Below are 25958 nucleotides of genomic sequence, written 5' to 3'. Positions count from 1 at the left end.
TTCTGTTCTTTCCCTTGCTGAGGCCTCAAACTGACTAAAATGCAGCAAGATTTGTAGGAAGACGATCTGGGTGTGCGGTGGAAAACACTGCTTCCAACTCAGGACTCACCAAGAGTTAATAAAGACACTAAGGCTGTATTTTTTTTGCGGTACGCGGGCCTCTCACTGCTGTGGCCTCTCCCGTTGCGGAGCACGTGCTCCGGACGCTCAGGCTCAGCGACCATGGCTCATGGGCCCAGCCGCTCCGCGGCATGTGGGATCTTCCCGGACCGGGGCACGAACCCATGTCCCCTGCATTGGCAGGTGGACTCTCAACCACTGCGCCACCAGGGAAGCCCAAGGCTGTATTTTTTTAAACATCTTTTATTGTTCCCCTCTGCCCTGATTATTGTGGAAGATATATAGAAAACCTGAAAATGGGAAAACATAATCATTAAACGACTTGTAATTCCTCAAGTCCACTCCAATGTTAACATTTGGAATTCTTCCCTTTGAGCTTTTTCATGCCAGAAGGGCTCTGTTAGGAGAACTATAGAAAACAGTATTAACAAGAGTAATAACAAGAACTAACACTTCTTACTGAGCCCTTACCACGCATGGGGCACCTTTCTAAGTGTTTATGCACGTTGCCTCATTTAATCCTCAAACACCTGGTGAGGTTTAGTTATTATCCTCCCATTTTGTGATGAGGAAGCAGATGTCAGAGCTGTAAAGTCAGTTCCCCATTCTCTGCACCTTTGAAGCAGTGTGGGGATGCGGATAATCCAAAACCCCAGAGTCCATAGGCCATTTCTGTTTGTCTGTCTCTGGGACGCAGGGGTTGCCCATCTCTTTTACCCCATATGCCCCCAGGTTTACCCCTTAATTTGTTGCTGTGATGATGAATTTACATCCCCTGGGAAATATCCCTGGGCTGGGGTGAGGGGCGTTGGGCACATCCAGGAAGCTAGGCAGTCAGCAGCAGAGGTTACACCCACCCACAGAGGACCCACAACCAATGGATGTCAGTTGATGAGTCAAATAATTATCATTATGCTGGGAGTTCCAAGTACCAGGCCCCAGCAGAGGCAGGACACCAAGGAGGCCAGGTCCTCTTCTTTGGGGGGCTCACTGGCTGATGGAAGAGGCTCAGCCCCTGCCTTGAGGGAACCCCCCCCCCACCATCCAAGGAAGAGGAAATAGTCCCTGTCTTGGGGGACTCTCCAGTCTGATGAAGGAGGATACATCTTGGACTCATGGGGAAACTCGACACTGGAGGAAGAGGATCATCTCCCATATGACAAAGAGAGACTGTACATCTGTCAGAAAGACTCAAAAAACAGAGACAATGAGTAGAAATAAAATTACCCCATTTCATCAAATCTAAGATGCCACCGATTGTGAGATGCATCATTAGTTTATATATTGCTAAGAATGAAAAACACTGAAAATTAAACTGTGACATGCCATCAGTTATGAGACTTAACTGGTTTCAGAGATGTTAGAATATATTTTTAAAACAAGGTTTGTTGTTTACTGGGTACAGAAGTTTCAGTTTGGGAAGATGAAAAGGTTCTAGAGATGGACAGTGGTGATGGGTGCACAACAATATAAATGTACTTAATGCCACTGTACTGTACACTTAAAAATAATTAAAATGGTAAATTTATGTTATACTTATTTACTGCAATCAAAAAATGAAAAAAAAACACATAAGGCCTATAATCAATGAAATATGATAGTATGAACTCAGTCCTGGGGACTGAGGGGAACTGGCATGGAGGAGGGAATGGACTGGGGTGACTAAACCACAGAATACTTCCTGGAGGAGGAGAGAAAAGAGGGGAGGAGGCTATGAGGAGGTGCAGCACACCAGGCCCAGGCCTGGGGGCAGGGGCGGTACGTGCTGGGTGGATCTGGAAGGGCAGGTGAGGGGGCATAGCCTCACCCTACTCTGCTATCCTGCAGGTGCCAAGAGGAATGCCCCTTCGGGACCTTTGGCTTCCAGTGCTCCCTGCGCTGTGACTGCCACAATGGGGGTCAGTGTTCACCCACCACTGGTGCCTGCAAGTGTGAACCTGGCTACAAAGGCCCACGCTGCCAGGAGCGGCTGTGCCCCGAGGGCCTGCACGGCCCAGGCTGCAGCTTGCCCTGCCCCTGTGATGCCGACAACACCATCAGGTACAAACGATCTGGGGACGGGTGAGCAGGGGACAGGGGTGGGGTGGGCCCTGGTGGAGAGGGGGCTATCAGGGCACAAACCCTACCTCCAGCCAGATCATCCAGGCAGGCAGTGAAAGAGCTGGGACCTCAGCAGTCACCTTCACTGGCCAGTCTGATGAAAAGACGTAGGCCAACCTGAGACCCCACACACAGGAGCAGGAGGGAACTTGGTGGCCCTCAGGGAAACAGGGCGGGGATGGGTGGGAATGCGGGGGGCTGGGCTCAGGGTGCCAGGGCCCTGGGGGCGTGGTCGCGGAGAACTTTTCATCTCCACACAGTCTGCATCTAACCAAGCCCTTTCCCAGCCCCGAGGGGCCCAGAGACAGGACCACCAAGGCAGAAGCAGGGGACTTGAGCCACAGAGGGACAGTGTTAGAAGGGACCTAAAAACCGGTATGGCTGACCTGGGGCCTGCAGAGGGCTGTCCCCTGGGGCCGTGGCTAGGGTGGCGAAATGGGAGGGACAGAGGGCAGGCCCGCAGGGTCTTGGCTTGGGGTGGCCTCTCCCTGCACTCTGTGTCAGTGGTTTTTTGTTTTGGGGGTTTTTTTTTGCGGTACGCGGGCCTCTCACTGTTGTGGCCTCTCCCGTTGCGGAGCACAGGCTCCGGACGCGCAGGCTCAGCGGCCGTGGCTCACGGGCCCAGCCGCTCCACGGCATGTGGGATCTTCCCGGACCGGGGCACGAACCCGTGTCCCCTGCATCGGCAGGCGGATTCTCAACCACTGCGCCACCAGGGAAGCCCTGTGTCAGTGGTTTTTAATCTGGGACTGGGATTATTTATCTAGGGATATCTGTATAGTTTGTCAGCGAGTGACATTGTGCTGCCATTACGGTGACTGTCATGGTTCTATATAAATGCCCTCCATCTGTCCCTCTAACGTTGCATGTTTTTAGTAGTTTGGAAGGTTTGTATATTTATTGTATTAACAGAGTGTCATAAACTAAAATGCTGTTTACTGGATGTTTGTATAATTTTAAATACTGTATTAGCACTTCAGAGGCAGAAATTATGCTGAGGGCTTAATGTATATACAAATAACCACATTTGATTTTTAAGAAATAATCTGTGTATAATTCTATCATGTGCTACTAAACAAAATAAATAATATAAAAGGCTCAGTTAAAAAAAAAAAAAAAGTGGAGCTTGGGGACATCTGGGTGGAAGCCGCCCCAGCCCTGCTTCCTGGAAGTGGAGACGCCAGAGCCACCCTGGGCCACATCCCCCAGCTCCCCTCACTGCCTGCTTCCTGCACCAGCTGGCACCGCCCTCTGGTGATAAATTAGGCTGTCGGGCCCCAGATTAAAGCTTCAAATGAGGCTGTCAGGCCCCAGATAAATGCTTCCACAGCTCTCTATGTGGCCGCCTCTTATTAGGATGGTGCAGGTGAGGGGAGCTGGGGTCTCCCTTCTCCCCTCAGGCCTGCAGGACAGCTCAGGGCAGTGGGTGCTGCTTCTGTTTGCAGGCCAGACAGAGATACCTCTGCTTTGTAGCCTTGTCTCTGGGACAGCCAGGACCTAGCCTCGGCCCCTCTTCATTTCCAGCTTTTGATTCTCCACACATCACCCAAGATCCTCGGGTCACTGTAAGCAGAGGCCTCTTAGAAAGTGTTGTGGCTTTGACAGAATCTGTCCTCAGTCCTCAGTTCCTGGAGCTAAGTGGCTCAGGCAGTGCTGTCTGCAAGGGCAGAGGGTTGGGAAGGAGACCATTAAGAGGGGGCCTTGGAGCCAATGGAACGGGCTATACATGACTTAAGCATTCATTCGCTCAGTCATTCACTCAACAAACACTGAGAGCCTGCAGGGCCGAACACAAGAAAGAAAGGGTCCCTCAGCACGAGTCCAGCCCTCAGGAACTTGAGTCTGGAGCACCCACCCACATTGAGGACCTCCTACCATATTTCTTCAAATACAAGACAACACCAGTAGTGAGGCACTGCTTTATTTTACGTACTACTAAAACTGAGCCATGACATACCATTGACTGCATAGCACATCCATCAGAGATCTGAAAATGTGGGGCAAAGTGCATCTTAGAATCAATGAAATATATGCGGCTGGCCCTGCTGGGTCCCAACATGTACTCAAGTAACTGTGACCCAGGGCTTTGTACAGAAAGCACCACAGGAAACCACTTCACTGGTCAGGGAAGGCTTCCTGGAGGAGGTGGCTTCTGGGCTGGGTCTGGAGGGCGGGGTGAGAGCTCCAAGATTCTAAACACAGGGGTCCCACATGGCTGGTCAGGGGACTGGGCAGCTGCCTCAGGCTGTTTCACGGGTGAGGGGCAGCACCAGGAACCCCTACCCATGCAGGGAAGCCAAGGGAGGACTGTGTCAGGGACAGGAAGCTAGGCTGCCACTGAGGTCCAGTGCAGGGAGAGTCCCTGCCATGGAGATCCAACCAACCCCCAAATTAAAGAGCTATTGTTTTCTTCCCATACCCAAGCAGCCGTGCCCTGCATAATTTATCCCTCCTCTGAAGGAGTCCTCGATGCATTATTAATCTGGAAGGACGCCCTCTTCTCCATCGCTAATCTCAGCCCAATCAATATTGATGATTATTTGCTTTACTGTCTTCAACACGTGTCACATTTCAGGGGTTGGGAGGCAGTAGTGCTTCTTAAGCGTGGGGACCCCGAGAGCGCCTGGCAGCCAGCCCCCCAGGCCGGGTTCCCCCGTGTCTGCTTGACTATCTCCTTGCAGGGAGCTGTGTCACAGCCCGAGCCTGTGGGTCTCTGCAGCCTCAGCCTTGCACGGAGCCTGGCACAGAGCAGACCTTCAGGAAAAAGAACCACTGAATTCATCTGAAATTGCCCATTCCTCTAGGGTGGCTCTGCTCCCGAGCTGATGTCACCCTATTTTTTAAAAATATTTCACCCCTTTCCCTTGGCACATGGCCCCAGTGACTGAGCCCCTGACACTCACCGAGTTTTTATTTAGTCTAACTCAGGGTTTCTCAGCTTCGCCACTGTTGATATTTTAGGCTGGATAATTCTTTGTTGTGGACAGCCATCCTGTGCATTGCAGGATGTTTAGCAGTATTCCTGGCCTCTGCCCACTAGATGCCAGTAACAATACCCCAGCCCCAAGTTCTAACAACCAAAAACGTTTCCTGGGTGGGGTGGGGGGAGGCAGAATTGCCCGAGGTTGAGAGCCTGTGGTCTCACTGCACCTCTCTCATGCTGCACTTGGCTTTGTTCTCAGGGACACAGAGAACAGCTCTCTTCGTCTCTGTGGACACTGGTCACTCCTCTCTTCCTGTGAGCCTTTGTGCCATTCTAGAGCCTTCTCTCAGGATCCAAGAAAAGCAGAGGGATGACTCTAGGACTCCTAATCCCAAGGCAGTTAAGCTACCTCTGCCTGAGTCAGTGTCCTGATATGTGTACTTCTCCTCTGTCTTAGTTTCCCAATCTATCACCTTTTGTCAGCCCAGTGGGGGGTAAAAGTTTTCTTGTGACCTTTGAAAGTGAAGCTTCCACCCAGCTCCCTGAGAGACAGAGTGTGGGATCCCCAGAAACCTTGCCTCATTTTCCCGCTGGCTTCTGCAGCAGTGCCCCTCCAAGACAGCTTGCCAGGAAGACCTTGAGCATCTTTCCTAGAGAAGCAAAGTTTTCCCAACCCCCAACCACAGAAAACCCTCCTCAGCTAGACCCAGCCTCTCCCGGCTCTGTGCCTCTCTGGAGAGGCTGCTTCAAAGAGGTTGAACCCACGTGCCCTGGGAAGGAAGAAGTGGCTGGTGAAATTCCCCACACTTCATTCCCTTTATAAATGCTTTGTAGCACACACAAAGCAGCCTCCTTCCTTCATAAAGGAATAACCTTGAGAAAGTGAACACCTGTGTGTCAGACCTTGTCCATGTCCCCTCCGCAATTGGATTGTCATAGGCGAATTCCAGCAGCCATGATTGTGGATTACCTTTGAAAGATTTGACTTAGCCACCAGATGCAGCATTGATAGAAATCTCAGAGCAGCCAGGAAAAACTGGCAGAAAATTCCACCCTGAAAAGATTCCTGTATTGTTCAGCTTTCGGCTCCTATTAACTTGTGATTAATCTATGTCTGGGGGAAATAGAGAAAGGTGAGGGGGAAAAAAAAAAAAAAAGGCAGAGCAAGCGAAACCAGCCTAAGCAGGAGTCACTTGCCTGCCATGTGACCCAAGGGAAAGGCTCTGCCACCAACGGGGCAGGGAGCAGGGGACAACCAGGGAGAGGGACATGTGACAGAGGTGCCTAGAGCATGGTGATGGCAGTTTTCAGTCCTAATCACTGAGCCAGCGATCATTCCCCACCCTCTTTTCAAAGGGATTTTGGAGTTTCTATAATAAGTGACAAGTAATCAAATTACGAAAACAGAGGTGTTTTGTTTTTCAAAATAGAATTTTAGGGATATGAAAGGAGAGAGAAAGAAATTATCTCAGGTTTGGTTTTGAGCTTTCTGGTTTCTCAGAGTAAAAAGGTAAAATTGGTGTTGAGACACACCCCTAAGCATCCAAAACACGGGCGGTTAAGATGGAAAGCAGAAACGCAGGAGAGCTTAGAGGCCAGCGTTCGCCAGCTCACTGTGCGTCTAGTATGCTGTTCACAGGGTGGTCTTCACACCAGAGCAAGGACCTGTAACGAGAGAATCTCTTGAAAGAAGGGCAGAAGGACGCCTGAGACCCTTCAGCATCTCAGGGGCTGGACAGAGCTGAGCGCGGCCACCAGCGCTGCCGGGTTACTTCCTGGGTCCAAGCATGTCAGTCTCCACGACTGTGACCGAGCCAGTCCCTCTGACCCTAAACCCAAACCTCAGAGGAGACCCCTGAAAAGTTGGAACCGAGAAAGGCCATGCCTTAGGGCTTTGCTGGGAGTGTTGGGGACAGAGAGGAGCACCCCACAACTGTCTGGCAGAGGGTCAGGGCCACCAAGTAGGGGCCCCCTGCCCCATGACACCCGTGCAGGCCACTATTTCCCCTTACAGTGTGGGACCCAGGGAGGAATTTTTCTGGAACCATGAAAGTCAGGAAGTCTTCAAACGTCCATTCTTTACCCACATTCTTTTTTACATATTATAATTTTTATCGCTTTTTATCTGTTTATGAATATAATAGATGCTCAGTTTGAGAAAGTAAGAGAATATATAGAAATTTAAAGAAAAACTCAGAGTCACTCATAATTTCTCAATCCAGGGGTGAGTACAAAAACCATTTTGTTGTAATTTATTCATTCTTCATCCATTTCTGATTCACTTTTTTTCATATTTTAGATCATGACTTTATACACAATTTGCTTATTTCACTTACCCTTATGTCATATCATTAAATAGACTGGAAAACATTTGAATACTTCTCTAACATGCCTTCATATGAATTGTCATAATTCATTTAACCAGTACCCTGGTGTCAGAGGCGGCATGAGACAGTGACCAGAACATGGCCAGACAGACCTGGGTTTGAATCCCAGCTGCCACTGAGTTAGTGGTATGACCTTGGGCAAGTCATATAACCTCCAAGTGCCATCTGAAAAATAGAGGCTCTAATGCCTAACTTACAGGCTTACTTGAAGATTAGAAATATAGGTGTAAAGTGCCTGGTGCTTTAATAGCCTGGTCACATATTATTTATTATTATTTAAATTGTCCCCATTTTTCCGCTGTTATAAATAATGCTTTGGGGAACATCTCCATGCATAAATCTTTCTCTACAGCTGTGACTATTTCCTTAGGATAGATTCTTAGAAATGGAATTACAAGACCAAAGGGTCTGAATATTTTTAGGACTCCTGATATATAACCCCACATTGTTTTCCAGAAACCTTTACCAGCATTAAGCATTGTCCCTTTAAAAAAAAAAAACTTTACCATTTTGATAGAGAAAAAGTGATATCCAATTGTTGTTTTGACTTGATGATTAATGAGACTAAACATTTTCCAAAATGACTATTAGCTACTTGCACTAACTATTCAGGAACTGTCTGCTCCTGTCCATCCCTCATTTTCCATGAGAAAATCAGATCTCCCAGAAATTGGCTGGGCTTCACACAATTAGTTTGTCCATTAATTCATCTGCCAAATATGTATTAGTATCTTCATGGTGCCAGGGACCCTGCTGGCCATTGGGGTACAATACAGAAGTGAAATAGACAGACAAAGGGCCCTCCCCCATGGAGCTGCCACCTGGTGGGGAGACAGGTGATAAACAAGTCAACAGACAGAAAATAATTACTCGTAGTAAAAGTACTGTTCATTCCCAAATATTTAATTGGGCAGTGAATATGAGCCAGGCACTGGGGATCCACCAATGACCCAAGGAGACAAAGCCCATATCCTCGTGGAACTTAGCAGAACAAAGATTTGTACGTAGGCTTCTCTTGCCAGCCCAGAGCATGCGCCATTGGACCATATCCCTTGAGTTGGACTCCAGGGCAAGGAAGCAGATGACACAGGGAATCCAAGAAGCTTGTCTCTGACATCCAGCGTCTTCTCTGGAGTGTTAGTCTGGGTTCTCCCAGAAGCAGATGCCGAGAGCAAGAGATTTACTAGGGACACAGCTATGAGGGAAAATGGGGAAGGGACTGAGGAGGCTAGGGGAGCATGAGACTGCAATACAGGTCTGACCTGTGTGAAGGAAAGAGAGAAGGAAGGAAGGTTGATTGGAAAGTTTTAGACCAAAGCACAGTTCTAAGAAAGTTTGGCAAGATGGGGAGTCTTTAAGCCAAACTTGTCCATCAGAGGAGTCCCAGATTGCCCAAGAATGTGTCGACCTTAATATCCCTGCTGTGCTCTAGCTGAGAGCAGCCCAGGGGAAGTGTGACCTCTGAGAAAATGTAGTGATGGATTTCAGACACAGTAGCTAGGGCTATCAGTCAATTACACTCCCCACAGAAGCTCTGAGAAGAAAATGGTCACCACACCCGGTGTCAGGGATGCATATTGGCTGTTGGATCAGACCTCTGCCAGCCAGAGTTTGCCTGACTCTCTAGAGGTCATGCCAGGCAGCCCCTGCCTCCAGCCAAATGATTCTTTTGCTGGGCTAGCCAGAGAGGGGATGGAGACGATCTTGCTTGCTCTTAAATAGCTCTAGCAATGCATGGATGGAGGGTATTTTCTCCAATACAGACATTGCCATAGAGGGGAGGCCACATCTGCCCCAAGGTTCCATTTTAACTCAGCAAATGTTCATTGAGTACCTACAATATGCAGAGTAACTGGGTCTCACTGAAGCCCTCTTGTGCCTGCCCACACACTGGGCAACTGCCTTGGGTGCAGAGTGGGTGAAGTGCTGGACCTCACAGTCCATAAGGGAAGAGGCTGCCTCCTGCTTTGGTCTCTGTGTATTTGTATTATAAAGAGCACTTGTTTGGGAGTCAGGAGACCTGTGTCTAATCCTGATTTTGCCACTTCCTTGCTATGTAACTTTAGGCAAATTATATAACAACTATGAGCCTCAGTTTCTTGAGGCTAATAAGAAACATGTAATAAGACCATGTAATCTTGGCATCATCTGGCAAATAATACATTAAGAAATTTAACCTCAGAACTTGCCTGGTGGTCCAGTTGTTAAGAATCTGCCTTCCAATGCAGGGGATGGGGGCTCGATCCCTGGTTGGGGAACTAAGATCCCACATGCTGCAGGGCAACTGAGCCTGCGTGCCACAACTAGAGAGAAGGCCGCGCCGCAACGAAAGATCCCACATGCCATAACAGAAGATCCCATGTGCCGCAACTAAGACCCAACTAAGCCATAAATAAATAAATAAACAAATAAATAAACAAACAACTCACAACTGGGGGAAAATACTTGCCAAAAAAAAAGAAAGAAATTTAACTTCAGAGGCCCTTCGATCCTGCAGCCCTGGGCAGACCAGACTTGGGGTGGGCAGAGGGCGGAATATGGCCGCATTCCTGACCAGACTGTCCTCTCATCCTTCTCTCATTTGCTCAGCTGCCACCCAGTAACTGGAGCTTGCACCTGCCAGCCGGGGTGGTCTGGCCACCACTGCAATGAATCCTGCCCTGCTGGCTACTATGGCGATGGCTGCCAGCTGCCTTGCACCTGTCAGAACGGCGCCAACTGCCACAGCGTCACTGGGAGCTGCACTTGTGCCCCAGGCTTCATGGTAAGATGGGAGGGGACTCCCATGGCCTCTCTGCCCACCCCCACCCCTACACAGGAAAGGAGGGGCCAGCTCTTCCCACTTCCAGGTGGAATCAGGGAGTGTGGCCCTGTGCCCGTGGATGCAGAATGAAGGTGTCTCCATGTGCCACTCAGAGATAGAGTCCATGAGCAGAGAGCTGCCAAGGCTGTTCTTAAAGGCCAATTCTACTGGGGTTTGTAACTGTAAAAGTAATGGAAGGAAGGTGTCTTTCCGTTGCACCCTCACCCTGAAACACCAGTTGTCTTCTTTGGTGTTTGGACAAAGAAGACAACTGGTTTGGATATTGCGTCCATATCCTATGCACACAATATTTTTCTATCATAATAACCACAGTGCACATAATAAGCACAAAGTTTTGTATTTCGCTTTCTTTTTTCCCATATTTGCTGCTTGGACTTCTTAATTATCATTTTAAATGGCTGCATGACACTGCAGGAGCTGATGGCTCCCCTGCTGACTCAGCCATTCCCTTACTGCTGAATACTGATTTGTTTCCAATGTTCACAACAAATGTTACAATGAGCATCTTCCTACAAACAACATTTCCCCTCCTATTGAATTATTTCCTTAGGGTGACTTCCCAGGGTCAGTGGGCATAATGTATTTATGGCTCTTGATGGATGTGGCCATATTACTTTCCTCTAGGGTTATATAAATCTACACCACCACCAGCCATGTATGAATGTACCTATTTCAAAACAACTCTGCTAACATTCTTTTCTTTTTTTAATTTTTGCTAATTATATAGGTAGAAAATGGCTCCTCAATATTGCTCTAATTTGCATTTCTCTGATTACTAGGGAGAGTAAACCTTTCCCCCACGTGTTTGTTTACTATTTGTATTTCCTCATGAATTATGCTGGTCTTTATGAGGTTTGATTCCAGGGAACTTGACATTGGAAGTGGAATCCTGTTCAATGGCGGGGCATGCCCAGTGGGTCTGAGGACCCAAACATTCAGGGGACCCCCGTGGCCAAATTTTTTATGGTGCTATAAGAAGTGGTTTGTGTAGTACAAAGAGTGGCCTTTGCAACCAGCCCAGGGTCACATCCTGGCTGTCCTACTCACCAACTGTGTGACCTTGGGCCAGTGAGTTAACCTTTCTCAGGATCAGTTTCCTCACCTGTGGAATGGAACACCTGCCTTGCAAGGTTGCTGTCGGGTGTAGAGATGGGCTATTCTGTATGGCGTACCTTGCCTCAGTGCTTCTCAGACTTTAGTGAACTCAGAAACCGCCAGCAGACCTTGGTGAAGTGCAGGTTCTGATCCGGTAGATCTGAGGAGGTGCCTGCAGTTCTGCAGTTCTTTTTTTTCCTTCAAATATTTATTTTTTATTTACTTGTTTATTTATTTATTTTGGCTGTGCCGGGTGTTAGTTGCAGCACGCGGGCTCTTCGTTGCAGCATGCGGTCTTCTTAGTTGCGGCATGCGAACTCTGTGGCACGTGAACTCTTAGTTGCGGCACGCATGCGGGATCTAGTTCCCTGACCAGGGATTGAACCTGGGCCCCCTGCGTTGGGAGCGTGGAGTCTTACCCACTGGGGAAGTCCTGGTTCTGTGCTTCTAACAAGCTCCCAGGTGATGCCAACGCTACTGGTCAGTGGCCTCACTTTGAGTAGGAAAAGGATGGTGCTCAACTTGGGCTGCCCATTGGAATCACCTGGGGAGCTCTACAAACACTGATGCCCCCGCCCGCTCCTGGAGATGCTGATATATTTGGTCTGAGTGTGGTCTGGTTGTGGCCAGTGTGCTGCCAAGGTGGCGATCCACTGGAAGGAAGCCCTTGTCATGATGTAAGAGTACAGGTTTGCCTGGTGACAGTGTCTTTTGTGGGCTGGTTGCCCCTGGTCTATACAACAAAACTCTGTTCAGCTCCTTCTTCCCCCCTCCCCAATGCAGATAAAACTGGGTGAAGGTGACTCCAGTGGCATCTTCAAAAGAGAAAAAGATCTGTCCCTCCTGCAAGTTTCCTCTCTCATTTACCTTTATTGGTGTGAACTTGGTCCATAACTTCCATAGAAAAATGGAGTGCCCGAGGTTTGGGGTTTGGTAGGAGCGAATGGTTGTTTGGGATTAAGTCTCACCTAGTCAAGTGATCAGGTGACTGAAGCAAAAAGGAGGTGACCACACAAGACTTCTCGGGGGGCATCCAGACCCCAGTCCTAGCTTGGCTACCAGGGTAGTTCTGACTTTGGGCAAGTGGCTTCCACTCTCAGGGTCCTAGTTCCCTCATCTGTAAATGGCGAGTGTGCAGGGGGAGATGAACTGATTTCTCAGATGGTCTACCATGCAGAGTCCACGGACCAAGTCAGGAAACACACCCTTCTGGAGGAAATGAGAGGAAGTAGGAGCAAGTGGGTATGGGTGTGTGTATTGGTCAGGGGAAGGGGGGATCACTGAGGTTGTTACAGTCTGACTGTATACATTGTCTATGGGCCTCCCTGTTCCCCCTTCTTCACCCCCAGCTGCCTGCCTAGTCACTGCTCCTCAAAAGAAGGGGAAATCCAGGCCCTGGGTGGGTGAAGGTTGGGGGTAGTCCTAGAGAGGCTAGTGTCTGTGGGCCCACTGCCCCCAGGCCATGGCTCCAGGAATCTGGAGGCCAGGCCCCTGCGTCTCTTCCTCCCATCCGGGATGCAAATGACTTCCTGCTCTTGAACTTTGGGGGACTTGGCACCTGTACGAATCATCTTGATGTGGAGTCCCACCTGCCTGGGGCTCAGGGCTAAATAAGACAGATTGTGAGCGAAGCAGCCCTCGTGAGACCCTGTGAATTCCCATCCATCTCCTCCTGCCAAGCCTCATTTTACCTGGAAAGGTTCTTTTGGGGCGCTGTCGGGTGTTGAGCAGGAGCTGCTTGAGGTGATTACAGAATAGTCAGTTGCTCTCATCGAGCGTGGCTCATTCCCGCACACACCAGGTTCCAAGGGGGAAACCAAACCATTGCCCTCACCCCAGCTTCTGAATGAATGCAACTTCCTGCCGTTAGCCAGCTCTGGTCAAGGTGGGAGATCAGAGCAGTTAGAAAGCAGACTTGGCTGAGACCCTCCCCAAAATGTCTTGCAGTCAGTGATAATTAGCATTGCCTTTATTTGTTAGTTGGTTTGTGAATTTATGCACCTGCCTTTTTCCTTGAAAGAGTTTTAGGATGGGCAATTAATTTGAGACTAATTAAAAGAACCCTTTTCTGAGAGCTTGGAGACCTTGAGCCTCAGCTCAGTAACCTCGGACATGTCGCTTTACCTTGCTGGGCCTCAGTGTCCTCATCTGTAAGGTGAGGGTCACGTCAGTCCTGTCTGCTATTGGATGTGACTAGCCAACATGGTAATGGATGTGAGGCCCTATGCTCAGCTGTCCTCTCCCATCAGAGCTCTTCCTGCCAGGGGCTCTTTAGGGAGGATGTTGGGATACATTTGTGAAAACAGGGTCTCTCAGAGTCTGAGGGCTGAGAATGGCCTCAGCCTCAACATAACCATGAGGAGTACTGAACTACCCCTGGGAGCCCAGTGGCATGCCTGCTCCAGCCAGGTGGTTCCCACCCCCCTGAGGCCATAAGAATATGGGGCAGAAGCAAGCCCACCTGACACTCAGGGTGTTCTAACCCTCACACTCTTTCTCCTTCCTTCCCAGGACACTGGATATTTTCTCTACCAAGAACTTGGGGAGCTGCTGGGGGTATGGAAAGGCTAATCAGATGCCCATCCAGCCTTCTAAGAGCTTGTGCCCAATAATAGTCATATTCACATTAGCAGCAAACACTTACTGAGTCCTTGCCACATGCTTCATCTCTGTTCCTCACAGGAGCCCTACAGAGGTGCACTTTCACATGCCTCAGCCTGAGAATGAGGGGCTTGAAGTTCAAACAGGATAAGTGACTTGCCCATGATCACAAAGCCAGTAGTGGTGGGAGCCACCACAGCTCTCATCTATTAGATGATAGACTTTGACTGATGGGTCACCGTGGAACCACACAAATCTGGGTTCAGATTGTGGCCTTCCCATCCCCACTGTCCCTACTGAAAAGTCACTTATCCTGCCTAAGTCTGAATTTCCTCATCTGTTAAGAGGAGACTTAACCATGAGAGTGAGAAACTTCAAATGGAAAGTTCACGGCTCAGGGCCTGGAACACTAGATGCCCAGTAAAATGGCAGTAATTGCTGCTGAAATGTGACAGTGTAGGAGAACATTGCTTCCCTCAAGCCCAGCACTCCCTTCCAAGGAGAGTGTCAGGATGAGTTATGCCCAGGGATTCCCGATGCAATAAAACCATAAACGTGCACAGCTGCTGTTCCAGGCAGGTCCACCCAAGCACCTGTGGATCGCCCTCAGTGGTCAGTGTCAGGATGCGCTGTGGGGTGGACATACCTGTCAGTGTTTGGGGAAATGAACATAGGGATGAAAGTAGGAAGAGAGTCTGGGCATTTTACATGTTAGCTTGGCAGCAGCAATGGAATCACTTCGGGTATGCAATGCTGGACTACTTTGGGGCTGCTGAGTGCGAGAAAAGAGCCCTGGGCTGAAAGGCAAGAAACCAAGTTCCTAGCTCTGGTTCTTCTAACTCTTGGGGCTTCCATTTCTCATCTATAAGATGGGAATGAAATTCTCTGTCCAACAGAAACAATGGTGTGGGAGCCAATCATTACAATGGGAGGACTTAAAATTGGGCGTGGCATCGGTTCGGCACCTTGGACAGCTCCCACGAGCTTCTGCTGCAAGGTTGCTCTTGCCCTGTTAGAACCCGGGTTCCTTACCCAGCCAGAGCACCAGGGTGAACAGGGGTAGGGGAAGGCAGAGTGAGGGTCACATGACAGGGGTCTCAAGCTGGCAGAGTCCTGGGAGTGTCCGAGTGAGGGATGGTTCAGGAAGTGAGGGGAGGGTATTGTGGTTGAGGGGACTAAGTGGAGCTGTCCATCCACTTGGAAGTTGGGGTCCCATCACCCCTCTCCATGGCTTCTCATTACCCACCAAATAAAGCTCAAACCCCAGTCCTTTGTAACCTGCCCTTAAAACTAGTTAGTCCACCCTAACCTAATCCCCTGCTACCTGCCACAGACCTGTTCTGTGGCCACACATATCCGCTTTTCCCCAGACACAGCGTCTGCTTTGGGCCTCTGCCTCTGCTGTTTCTCAAGCTTTTCCCTCTTCCTAGAATGCCCTCCCCACTGTCTTTATCTTGGTCTATGAAAATCCTTGTCAGCCTTTCAGGCTAAAATCAAAGGCTGCCTCTTCCATGAAGTGTTCCCTGAATATTCCTCACTTTAGAATTAACCCTTTCACCTCCTCTGTTCCCATAGCACACAGCTCAGAGTCTGTCTCCCTCCAACCCTGCACCTCCTACTGCCTTCCCCCACCACATGGCTACCGTGTGAATATCTTGCTCAGGACACTGAAATGAATAAAAGTCTTGGGAAGAGCCATGAATGCCCTTAGCAGAAGTTTCCAGAACTGACCTTCATAGGAAGGAAATTCATGGCATTTCCAAAGGGCCTTGCCAGCAGGGCGGGAGCTTAAATCTACCCACTGGCTTCTCTGCACTTCAGATAAACAGGCAGCTGCAGTGGGACTGGAGCAGCTGTCCCCCAGCATCATCTCCAGGTTCTTTGAGCAAATGGTATGAGTTTCTACCTTATGCAATTCTATATAGTGGTGTTAGCCAGAGACTCTAGAGCCAGATTCCCTGCCTTCATGTACCAGCTTTGCTGCTTATTAGTTGTGTGAAGGTGGAAACAGGGGCGAGGGGAAGAGAGCAGAGTTAGTTGAAACTTCCTCCTGGCTGGGAGCTGCAGGGTTCCCAAGGGCTCCAGGGTTCCCAAGAGCAGCCACAGAATGAAGAATAGACTTTCTCATCACAGGGGGGAGAAGGCCAGTTTCTCAGCCCCTCCACATTCCTTTGCTGGCCAGCTTTCCTTAATTAAGGCCTCACCTACGTGGCCAGCCTGATGAAGCCTCCTCCACTGCTCTAAAACTAATTGTTGCCACCTTGGCACCTGGAGTGAACAGCCTGTGAGGTCACTGCCAGTGCTACAAAGACTTGATTTCCCAGACCTCCTCCCTGCACTGAGCCCGTTTGGCCGGGAGATAGGGGGCCCTCTGGTTGTTCCTCAGCACAGATGCTCCCTTTCAGCTCCGGCTATAAGGGGGACGGGGAGTGTGGGAGGCGGGGGAGGGGGGCCTGGTGTCCCCTCCCATAGGATTCAGGGCCTGTATTTCTCCCCGGATGACAGAATTTCTATTACCTTAAAGGGCTCATCTATTTATGCTGCAATTTTTTGCATCCCTGTCTGACGTTTTTGAACCTTGCATACTGGTGAGGGAAACGGGCACTCCATCACCCAAATGAACAAACTAGTTTACCCATTTTTCTCCCCTCTCTCCCTGCAGTCGGTAGGTCACAGGCAAACCTCAGCTGCTCAGGCCAGTGAAGGCGGGAGCGGGATGAGAGTTACAAAAATCCATAGCAGTGGAGCAGTGACTGAATTTTTCTCCAAGGTTTCCTATGTCCTTTGAAGACGTCACCCTCCCCCAGCACACACACACACACACACCAGCTGGGTAAAGCGCATGTCTGCCTCTTGTGTGGCTCTTGAGCTGAAACTAGGGAGAGAGGGCAGCTGCACGGCCAGAAGAGAACGTGGACTGAAAATTAGAGCCAGGTGACGTATATTATGTGTGTGCATTTCCTGTTCTAATTGTTTAGCTCTTCATCACACTGAGGTCAGACTGCTAGCCCCACGCCTAGAAAACCAGCTTCTCATCCCCTGACCACCCCTAGCTTCCTAATTATTATAGTAAAGGATTTTCCTGGATGCTGTGCTGGGGATGAGGAATTCACTCTCTAGCTGCCATGCCCGTGTGAGCAGAGGAGCACAGATAGTGCAAAATAGCAGAAATGATCCAAAAATATAAACACATACACACACGTACAGAGTCCAGTACTCAAATCCCAGCTCTGTCGTCATCTGCTGAATGGCCTTGGCCCGGTTACGTATGCTTCTCAAGCCTTAGTTTTTCATCTATAAAACGGGAAATAATGGCACTACATTCTAGTGTTATTCTTTGGATTGAATTAGATGAAATATGCACAGTGCTTAGGGAAAAGCCTGGCATGTACTGAATGTTCAATAACTGATTGTCAAGGTTCCTTGTGTTTACTGGAGGTAAAGGTCATGGACTTTGGGGTCAGACAGGCCTGGATTGGAATCCCAAGTCTTCCGTTCTGTAGCTGTGTGACCTTAGGCAACGTACTCAGCCTCTTTGAGCCTTAGTTTCCCATCTGTTAAATGGGTTAATAATGCCTGCCCTTCCTGGTCTGTGTGAGCACAAAATGAGAATTACCCTTTACAGTGGCAGAGTTGGAAGAACGCTCAGTGCTTCCCTGGTGCACCCTCTCATTTTGCAAAGGAGGCAACCAAGGTCCCGACAGGGAAAGTGACTTAGGTCACACAGCAAATCATTGGCAGAACTGGGATGTGAAGCGAGTGACATAGCTCCCAGTCAGATGCTTTTTCCACCTTCACCTCCATCTCATGAGTTTGCTGTCCCCACAGCAGACACCTACTGATTTTTCCCAGGGCAGAGAGGGATAGGGGTGTCACCAGAGTGTTAAATCATGTTGGCAATTAATCCACAGAGCAAAATAGGGAAAATTGGTTTTATGTCACAAAGGCTGAGTCCAGCCTTCCCCCTCTGGGACTCCATGGTTTGTAGCTTTATTAGGGAAAATTGCTGACTCTTCTGTTCTAAAAAATAAACGGTCCCCCTGTCACACCACCCTCTCCCGGCCGTGCTCCTTGCGTCTTTATCACTGCCCTCATTACTGGGGTCCAGAGCTGGGGCTTGGGTCTCAGGCCTGGTCCCTGCAGCTCTCTCCATACAGCAGAAGAAGCTCTCGGGGCTGGTCTGAGGCATCCATGCTTTAAACACTCCCAGTTTTCCTTTTGTCCCAGTCTCTGGCGATGATGGGGTTTCTTCCCTTTCCAACTCCCAGTCCTGGCCGCCCCACAGACTGTACAGCGTGGGGTGGGGCCACGAGTCAGAGGAGCTTCCCTGAAAGGTCTGGAGGAAGTGGATGGCCGAGTAAGGGTGACAGTGGCCCACGTTTGCAGCACTGAGGAACCGTGGCGGGCCCTAGGCCAGGCTCTCTGTTTTTCATACGTTATTTTACTTAATCCTTGCAGCAACCCTGTAAGTAGAGGCTGTGAGGATCCCCACTTTGCAGATGAGGAAACTGAGGCTCAGAGAGCTGAAGTAACTTTCCCTAGTTGGTCCGTGGTCACCAGGAGCTGAGCCTATAGCTGTTTGAATCCAGAGCCTACACTTTGAGCCACAAACAAAAGTTGTCTGGAGAGGAGAGGGCTGTGGATCTGTGGTAAATAGCCAGCTTTGACACTCTCTCAGGCCTTTTCCCAGGAGAGGGGACAACCCTAGCTACCTTATTTCTCAGTTGGAACCTAGTGACTTCCCACCCTTTGTCTTCAAGGGGAGATGGCTGGGACCCTCAGTCTCCCTCCCTTACTGTGGGGCAGCACTTTACAGTTTACCCAGCTAGCTGTCTCACACCTAAGCTTATTAAGTCCTCACAGCTCTCCTGTGAGGAAAGCAAGACGAGGATTGTTAGCTGTATCTCAACAGATGAGGAAACTGCAGTTCAGAGCAGTTATAAGACCTGACCTACCAGGACCTCGAACTGGGCCTAGAACCCAGGGCTTATGGCTCCAAGGCCAGGCTCGCCCCAGGACAGCCGTGCGGGGTAGTCCGTGCTGAGCAGAGGCCAGCCGGGAGTCAGACCTGGGCCCCAGCCCTGGCTCGGCCGCCTACTCACTGTTTGACTTTACCCATGTCCATTCACCTCTCTGTGTCTAACTTCATCTTCTGCAAAATGGGCCACAAACCCTGCTCCCTGTATCCTCGGTCTGGGGTGAAGCTGAGATGAGACACGTTGCTGGGAAGGCTAGAAGCAGTGCCAGGTGTATGCACCCAGAGGCGTGAGCGAGAGCAGTGGGGTCCAGGCCGCAGACTAACTACCCCGCCAAGGCTGTGGGTCTGGGGCAAAGGAAGAGCCCACTCCCCAGCTGCTACCCCTGCCCTGAAGCTCCAAAGCCCCACCTAGCCTGGCCCCTCCCCAGCCATCTCCCCGCTTAGTCCTTAGCACCAGTAATTCCATCTGCAAGAGTAATTACGGACCCCAGGAGGGGAAGGGACTCCTGACAGAAGATGTCTGGAAAATGCAAAATGTTGCAGAAAAAGGTCATGAATAAATTACTTTAAGGTGGGGCTAATAGGAAGACTAACAATGGGGGTAAATGAAAAAAACAATCTCAAAAGGTCTCTCCAAAAACACTACGAAGTAATTGTTCTCCCCTCTCCTGAAAGTTCTGAGGAGTGTTCACTCCCTGAGGCAGGCCCAGGGGAGCGGGGCCCAGGTGCTCCAGCCTTCAGCGCAGGTGGCCCCGGTGAGCAGGGGTGTAGGGAATCCAAAGGGAAGAGTGAAAGCAGAGCAGGCTGGACCCTGCAGCCAGGTGGGCACTGGTGCTGAGCTCAGCAGGCAAGAGGGAGTCACTGCAGTCCTGAGCAGGGCCGGGACAGAACGCTGCCTCACTTGACCTCCACGCCCTGTGTGGGGAGACGGTGACATCACGGTTTAGGGACCCAGCACGCAGTAGGTGTTCAGCAGATGCTGGTTCCCGTCACTCCCCATGGTTCAGTGGAGGCCGCTGGCAGAGGGGGAAGAGCATGAGGTCTGAGTCAGGAAACCTGAATTTGAATCTCAGCTCTGCTGCTCGCCAGCAGGGTGACATGCTCGCCAGCAGGATCACCTCTTGAGCCTCACTCTGCTCACCTCGCACGTGGAGTTCCTCCTAGGATGGTATAAGGATGAAACAGGGTAAGCACTACCAAACTGGCACAGAGTGGGTAAATCTTACATTTCTTTTCTTCCATCTGCAGTGGGCTTGGGCTCAAATTCGGCCACGGGTAATAATCAGAATGCCTAAAGCACTTATAGCAATTCCTCTGGGCCAGACACTGTTCTAAGAACATTACATGTAATCATTTATTTAATCGTCACCCCTACCCTTGAAAGAAAGTACTATTATAATCCCCATTTTTGGAGATAGGGAAACGGAGACACAGAGAGGTTAATAACTTGCACAGAGTTTGTGAATTCTACCCCAATAATGCTGAAAAGGAAGAAGTTGCCCAAGGTCCCAGAAGTGTCAGAGCCAGGACCTAACCCAGTAGTCAAGTTCCAGAGCCCACTGGTTTGATGCAGCCTTCTGCCACTGACCTGCCCCTTCCGTGGGCAAACCCAGAGTGATCCTCGCCGCCCCCCACCAAAATGAAACCTTAAGCATGGCCACAGGGGTGCTCCAACCGTGAGAGCTGAATTAGGAAGTGGTGTCAAACCATAGGGCAACCAGGCATCTGTCTGGGAGCTGAGGGAAAGTGTCAGTTTCCCAGGCGGTGGTGTGGATAGAGCACCGAGTCATCACCGTGACACCCGTCTGTGTCACGGTTCTTCCACTACAGAATGCTCTCACAGCCATCACCTCAGGTGTTCCCACAGCCCTCTGAGGTTAGATGTCGCCGTTGCCATTTTACACGTAAGGACACAGTCATGGCAAGGTTACACAACTCTGAGCATCTCAGCCTTCTCCTCTCTCAAACCGGTGGCTGAGCCCCTCCCCAGGCAAATGCTGCCAGGACAAACCCCTCCTGCCCCATCTCCCTCTGAGGGCTTGCTCCCCTCTTTTCCCCCAGGCCTGCAACCCCAGACAGGCTCTGACCCAGGCCTTCAGCCACCTCATCCCTTCCTGCTGGGAGGTCTGAACTGAGCTGCCTTCAAACCTGCCCCCCGAGGCCTCAGGTTCTTAAATGGAGAGCACATCCCAGGCCCGTATTATGTATAGTGATGCACTCTATGAGAACTTGTCTGAGACACCTCCAGGCCCAGAGGAAACCAGCTTTAAAAGCCTTGAGTAATTTATATAGAGTTGGGGGATGGGAAGGATGGACAGTGTGGACAGTAGAGGCGGCCTTTCCCACCTCCATTTCTTTTGTGTTTGTTTTTAACTTATTTTTGGCTGCGTTGGGTCTTCGTTGCTGCGTGAGGGCTTTCTCTAGTTGAGGCGAATGGGGGCTACTCTTCATTGCGGTGCGTGGGCTTCTCATTGCAGTGGCTTCTCTTGTTGCGGAGCACGGGCTCTAGGCGCATGGGCTTCAGTAGTTGCAGCACCTGGGCTCAGTAGTTGCAGTGCACGGGCTTAGCTGCTCCGCGGCATGTGGGATCTTCCTGGACCAGGGATCAAACCCGTGTCCCCTGCACTGTCAGGTGGATTCTTAACCACTGTGCTACTAGGGAAGTCCCCCTCCTCCATTTCTTTTTGTTCCCCAGTAAAAGCCTATCAGGTTTCAACTTCTGGCCTTCCTTTGCATTCATTCTATAACTTTTTTTTTTTAATGATTCCACAATTGATAAGCCACTGGATTTGCCTGAGTCTGGACTCTCAACCTCTCTCAAACAGAAAAGAGTGGCCCAGATGCCTGCCTTCACGAGAGGGGGTTCCTAAAATAGGCTGAAACACAGAGTCACTTGCCTGCTTTCAGGGACCTGCCTTTGTCTTTTTTTTTTTTAATTTTATTGAAGTGTATTTGATTTACAATGTTGTGTTAATTTCTGCTGTACAACAAAATGAGTCACTTATACGTATATATATTCTTTTTCATATTCTTTTCCATTACGGTTTATCACAGAATATTGAATATAGTTCCCTATGCTTTACAGTAGGACCTTGTTGTTTATCCATCCTATGTATACTAGTTTGCATCTGCTAATCCCAAACTCCCAATCCATCCCTCCCCCACTCCCCTCCCCCTTGGCAACCACAGGTCTGTTCTTTACGTCTGTGAGTCTGTTTGTTTCATAGATAAGTTCATTTGTGTCATATTTTAGATTCCACTTGTAAGTGATATCATATGGTATTTGTCTTTCTCTTTCTGACTTACTTTGCTTAGTATGATAATCTCTAGGTCCAACCATATTGCTGCAAATGGCATTATTTCATTCTTTTTAATAGCTGAGTGATATTCCATTGTATACCACATCTTCTTTATCCATTCATCTGTTGATGGACATTTAGGTTGTTTCCATGTCTTGACTATTGTAAATAGTGTTCTGTGAACATAGGGGTGCATGTATCTTTTCAAATTATAGTTTTGTCTGGGTATATGACCAGGAGTGGAACTGCTGGGTCATATAGCAACTCTTTAATTTTTTGAGGAACTTCCATACTGTTTTCCATAGTCGCTATACCAATTTACATTCCCACCAACAGTGTAAGAGGGTTCCCTTTTCTCCACACTCTCTCCAACATTTATTATTTGTAGACTTTTTAATGATGGGCATTCTGACCAGTGTGGGGTGGTACCTCATTGTAGTTTTGATTTGCATTTCTCTAATAATTAGCAATGATGATCATCTTTTCATGTGCCTATTGGCCATCTTTGGAGAAATGTCTGTTTAGGTCTTCTGCCCATTTTTCGATTGGGTTGGTTTTTGTTGTTTTTGTTGTTATTGAATTGTATTAGTTGTTTGTATGTTTCAGAAATTAAGCCCTGTCAGTTGCATCATTTGCAAATATTTTCTCCAAGTCTGTAGGTTGTCTTTTTGTTTTGTTACAGTTTCCTTTGCTATGCAAAAGCTTATAAGCTCGATGAGGTCCCATTTGTTTATTTTTGCTTTTATTTCTATTGCCTTGGGAGACTGACATAAGAAAACATTTGTACAATTTATGTCAGAGAATGTTTTGCCTATGTTCTCTTCTAGGAGTTTTATGATGTCTTGTCTTATATTTAAGTCTTTAAGCCATTTTGAGTTTATTTTTATGTATGGTGTGAGGGTGTGTTCTAATTTCATTGATTTACATGTGGCTGTCCATTGTCCTCATTGTATATTCTTGCCTCCTTTGTCAAAGATTAATTGTCCATAGGTGTATGGGTTTATTTCTGGGCTCTGTATTCTATTCCATTGAGCCATATGTCTGTTTCTGTGCCAGTACCACACTGTTTTGATTACTGTAGCTTTGTAGTATTGTCCGTAGTCTGGGAGGGTTAAGCCTCCTGCTTTGTTTTTTTCCTCGATTGCTTTGGCAATTCTGGGTCTTTTATGGTTCCATATAAATTTTAGAATTATTTGCTCTAGTTCTGTAAAAAGTGTAATGGGTATTTTGATAGGGGTCGCATTAAATCTGTAGACTGCTTGGGGTAGTATGGCCATTTTAACAATATTAATGCTTCCAATCCAAGAACATGGGATATCTTTCCATTTCTTTGAATCATCTTCAATTTCCTTTATTAATGTTTTGTAGTTCTCAGCATATGTCTTTCACCTCCTAGTGAGGTTTATTCCTAAGTATTTTATTTTTCGATGCGATTTTAAAAGGGATTGTTAGTTTACATTCCCTTCCTGATATTTCATAGTTGGTGTAAAGAAATGCAACCAATTTCTGTATGTTAAACTTGTATCCTGCTACCTGGCTAAATCTGTTTATCAGTTCTAGTAGTTTTTGTGTGGAGTCTTTAGGGCTTTCTATACATAGAAAAATATGGAACACTTCACGAATTTGCGTGTCCTCCTTGCAGAGGGGCTATGCTAATCCTCTCTGTATCGTTCCAGTTTTAGTATGTGTGCTGCCTGAAACAAGCACCTGCCTTTGTCTTTAGGGTAAAGTTTGAAGCCTTCCTGGCTGGGCCAGTCTGACCTTCAGGTTCCTGTCCCACTGCTACCCTTCAGCCGTGGTGCTCTGGAAAATCCAAATGGATTGCCTTAACCTGGAGACACACTCGCCCTCCCATGTACAGTGTCTCCTCTTTACCTTTGTTCAGTCTGTCCTTTCCCTGGAATGCCCTTGCTCTCTATCCTCCTGGCCAAATTCTGCCTGTGCATCCATACAGGATCAGCTCAGTTGCCATCTCCTCATAAAGCCTACTTGCTTTCTCCCTGTGGGACACAACCTTCCCATAGGACACTGCACACCACTCTGGTGGCACACTGTGGATGATTCTGTCCTCTCTACTAGACAGAAAGCTGCTGGAGGGCAGGTCTTTCTGATTTGTCCCTTTTCCCCATCCTGCCAGCCTCCTAACCCCAGTCCACTCCCGGCCTGCACAGAGAATGATCAGTAATGATCAGTAAAGCTCACTGAATAAATTCCCAGGTCCTTTAGAGCGTCCCCTAAGTCATGAATGTGCCACATTTTGCTTGGACTCTAGTAAACAACCCCCATCAGCCCCTGCAGGGCCCTCTGTCCCCCACAATCTGGTTCCCACTTGGGACATTATCACTGTCAACATAGTCGACCTCTGGCTCTGCAGGCCACCGCCCTGGGCCCACCCCTCCCAGCCACCACCCCAGAGGAGCTGGGTTCTGCAGTACACATGCACACACACCCCATATATCCGACCCCACAAAGTGGACCCAGTGTGTCCTTGTCATGCACGCCACATGCAAAGCCACCGTGGTCAAATCCCCCCTTGAGGCTCTATGACCAGGATCAGCCCAGTGTCTGACATGCAGATGCTAAGCTTACCCCACAGCTGTCACACCACTGACACAGAGCACACTCACACCAAAGTCACATGCTGCAGAGACCGTGCATGGGGCAGCAGGCTGGCGGTGGGGGGGGTGGCCTATAAGCTACCATTCAAACCAAGACACTGGGACAGCAAGCCAAAATCCTAACCTGCTCTTCCACACAGGCAAAACATTTGTACATCTGGTCTACCTAGGGCCCACGTGTATTACTCACATGACATACATCAGGAGTGGGTACCACTCCTTGCGCACACACACACAGGCTCACCAAAAACAGCCTGCAGAACATCTGGAAGTAGGGAGGCGGCCCACCTGCACCCTTCCCATGCTTCAGTCTCATCTTGTGCTGCTGCACCCTCCATGTTCTACCCTCACACTCCTCTAAATGCTCGTGAAGACCCTCCCAGTGTGGGATTTCCCAGCACTTTAGAGCCACTGTTCTTTGGCACTTTCTAAAACCACTAGGGAAATCATGAAACCCAATGCAGAGTGATTGAGGCCATATGCTGTCAGTGTTTGCCCAGAAAGTCCCGAAGATTCCAGCCCAGGCTTTGCAGCGAAGCCTTGTTCTGTCTGCTAAGGGAGTAGGACCCAGAAGGCCTGCGAGAGATGTGCTGATCCTCTGTGGTCAGAATCATCCCCACCTCCCAGGTACTCAGGAGCTGCCAGAGCACTTGACAGGGCTCAGTGCTGGGGGAGCAGGAGCGGGAGAGTGAAGCTGTCACAGGAAGCTCCTTTCTCTTAACTGAGAGCTGAGGCCGGCCTGTGTGTGTGATGTTGCGAGCATCCCCAGGCATCATCAGCACCAGCAGCAGCACCATCACCATCACCATCACTGTAACCAGCTTTCTCTCTTTCAGAGGATATACAGTATTTGATGGATGTTGGCACAATCCCCAGTCTAACACTCGCTCCCACTACCTGTTATTCCATGTTAGCTTTATTCTTTCAAGCCTTAAAGGCTTTTGGGCTTCAGGAGCCTCGTAACATAAGATACAAATGCCCCCTAAGAGTTCCCTCCAAAAGCCCCTATTAGC

The 25958-nt window shown here is 49.1% G+C and overlaps 1 protein-coding gene across 3 annotated transcripts in view; it reads left to right on the top strand.

Annotated features, from left to right (window-relative positions):
• MEGF11 (multiple EGF like domains 11) overlaps window positions 1-25958 on the top strand; it is a 237413-nt gene that overhangs the window by 168273 nt on the left and 43182 nt on the right. For all 3 annotated transcript variants that reach the window (XM_081227620.1, XM_081227619.1, XM_081227618.1), the window contains exons 8-9: window positions 1948-2160; window positions 10120-10294. In XM_081227620.1, the coding sequence (XP_081083746.1) occupies window positions 1948-2160; window positions 10120-10294 (388 nt within the window). The remainder of the gene's footprint in view (window positions 1-1947; window positions 2161-10119; window positions 10295-25958) is intronic.

The sequence above is a fragment of the Mesoplodon bidens genome (assembly GCF_964165515.1).
Source record: "Mesoplodon bidens genome assembly, chromosome: 3".
NCBI lineage: Eukaryota > Metazoa > Chordata > Mammalia > Artiodactyla > Ziphiidae > Mesoplodon > Mesoplodon bidens.
This window is presented reverse-complemented; position numbering and strand designations above follow the sequence as displayed.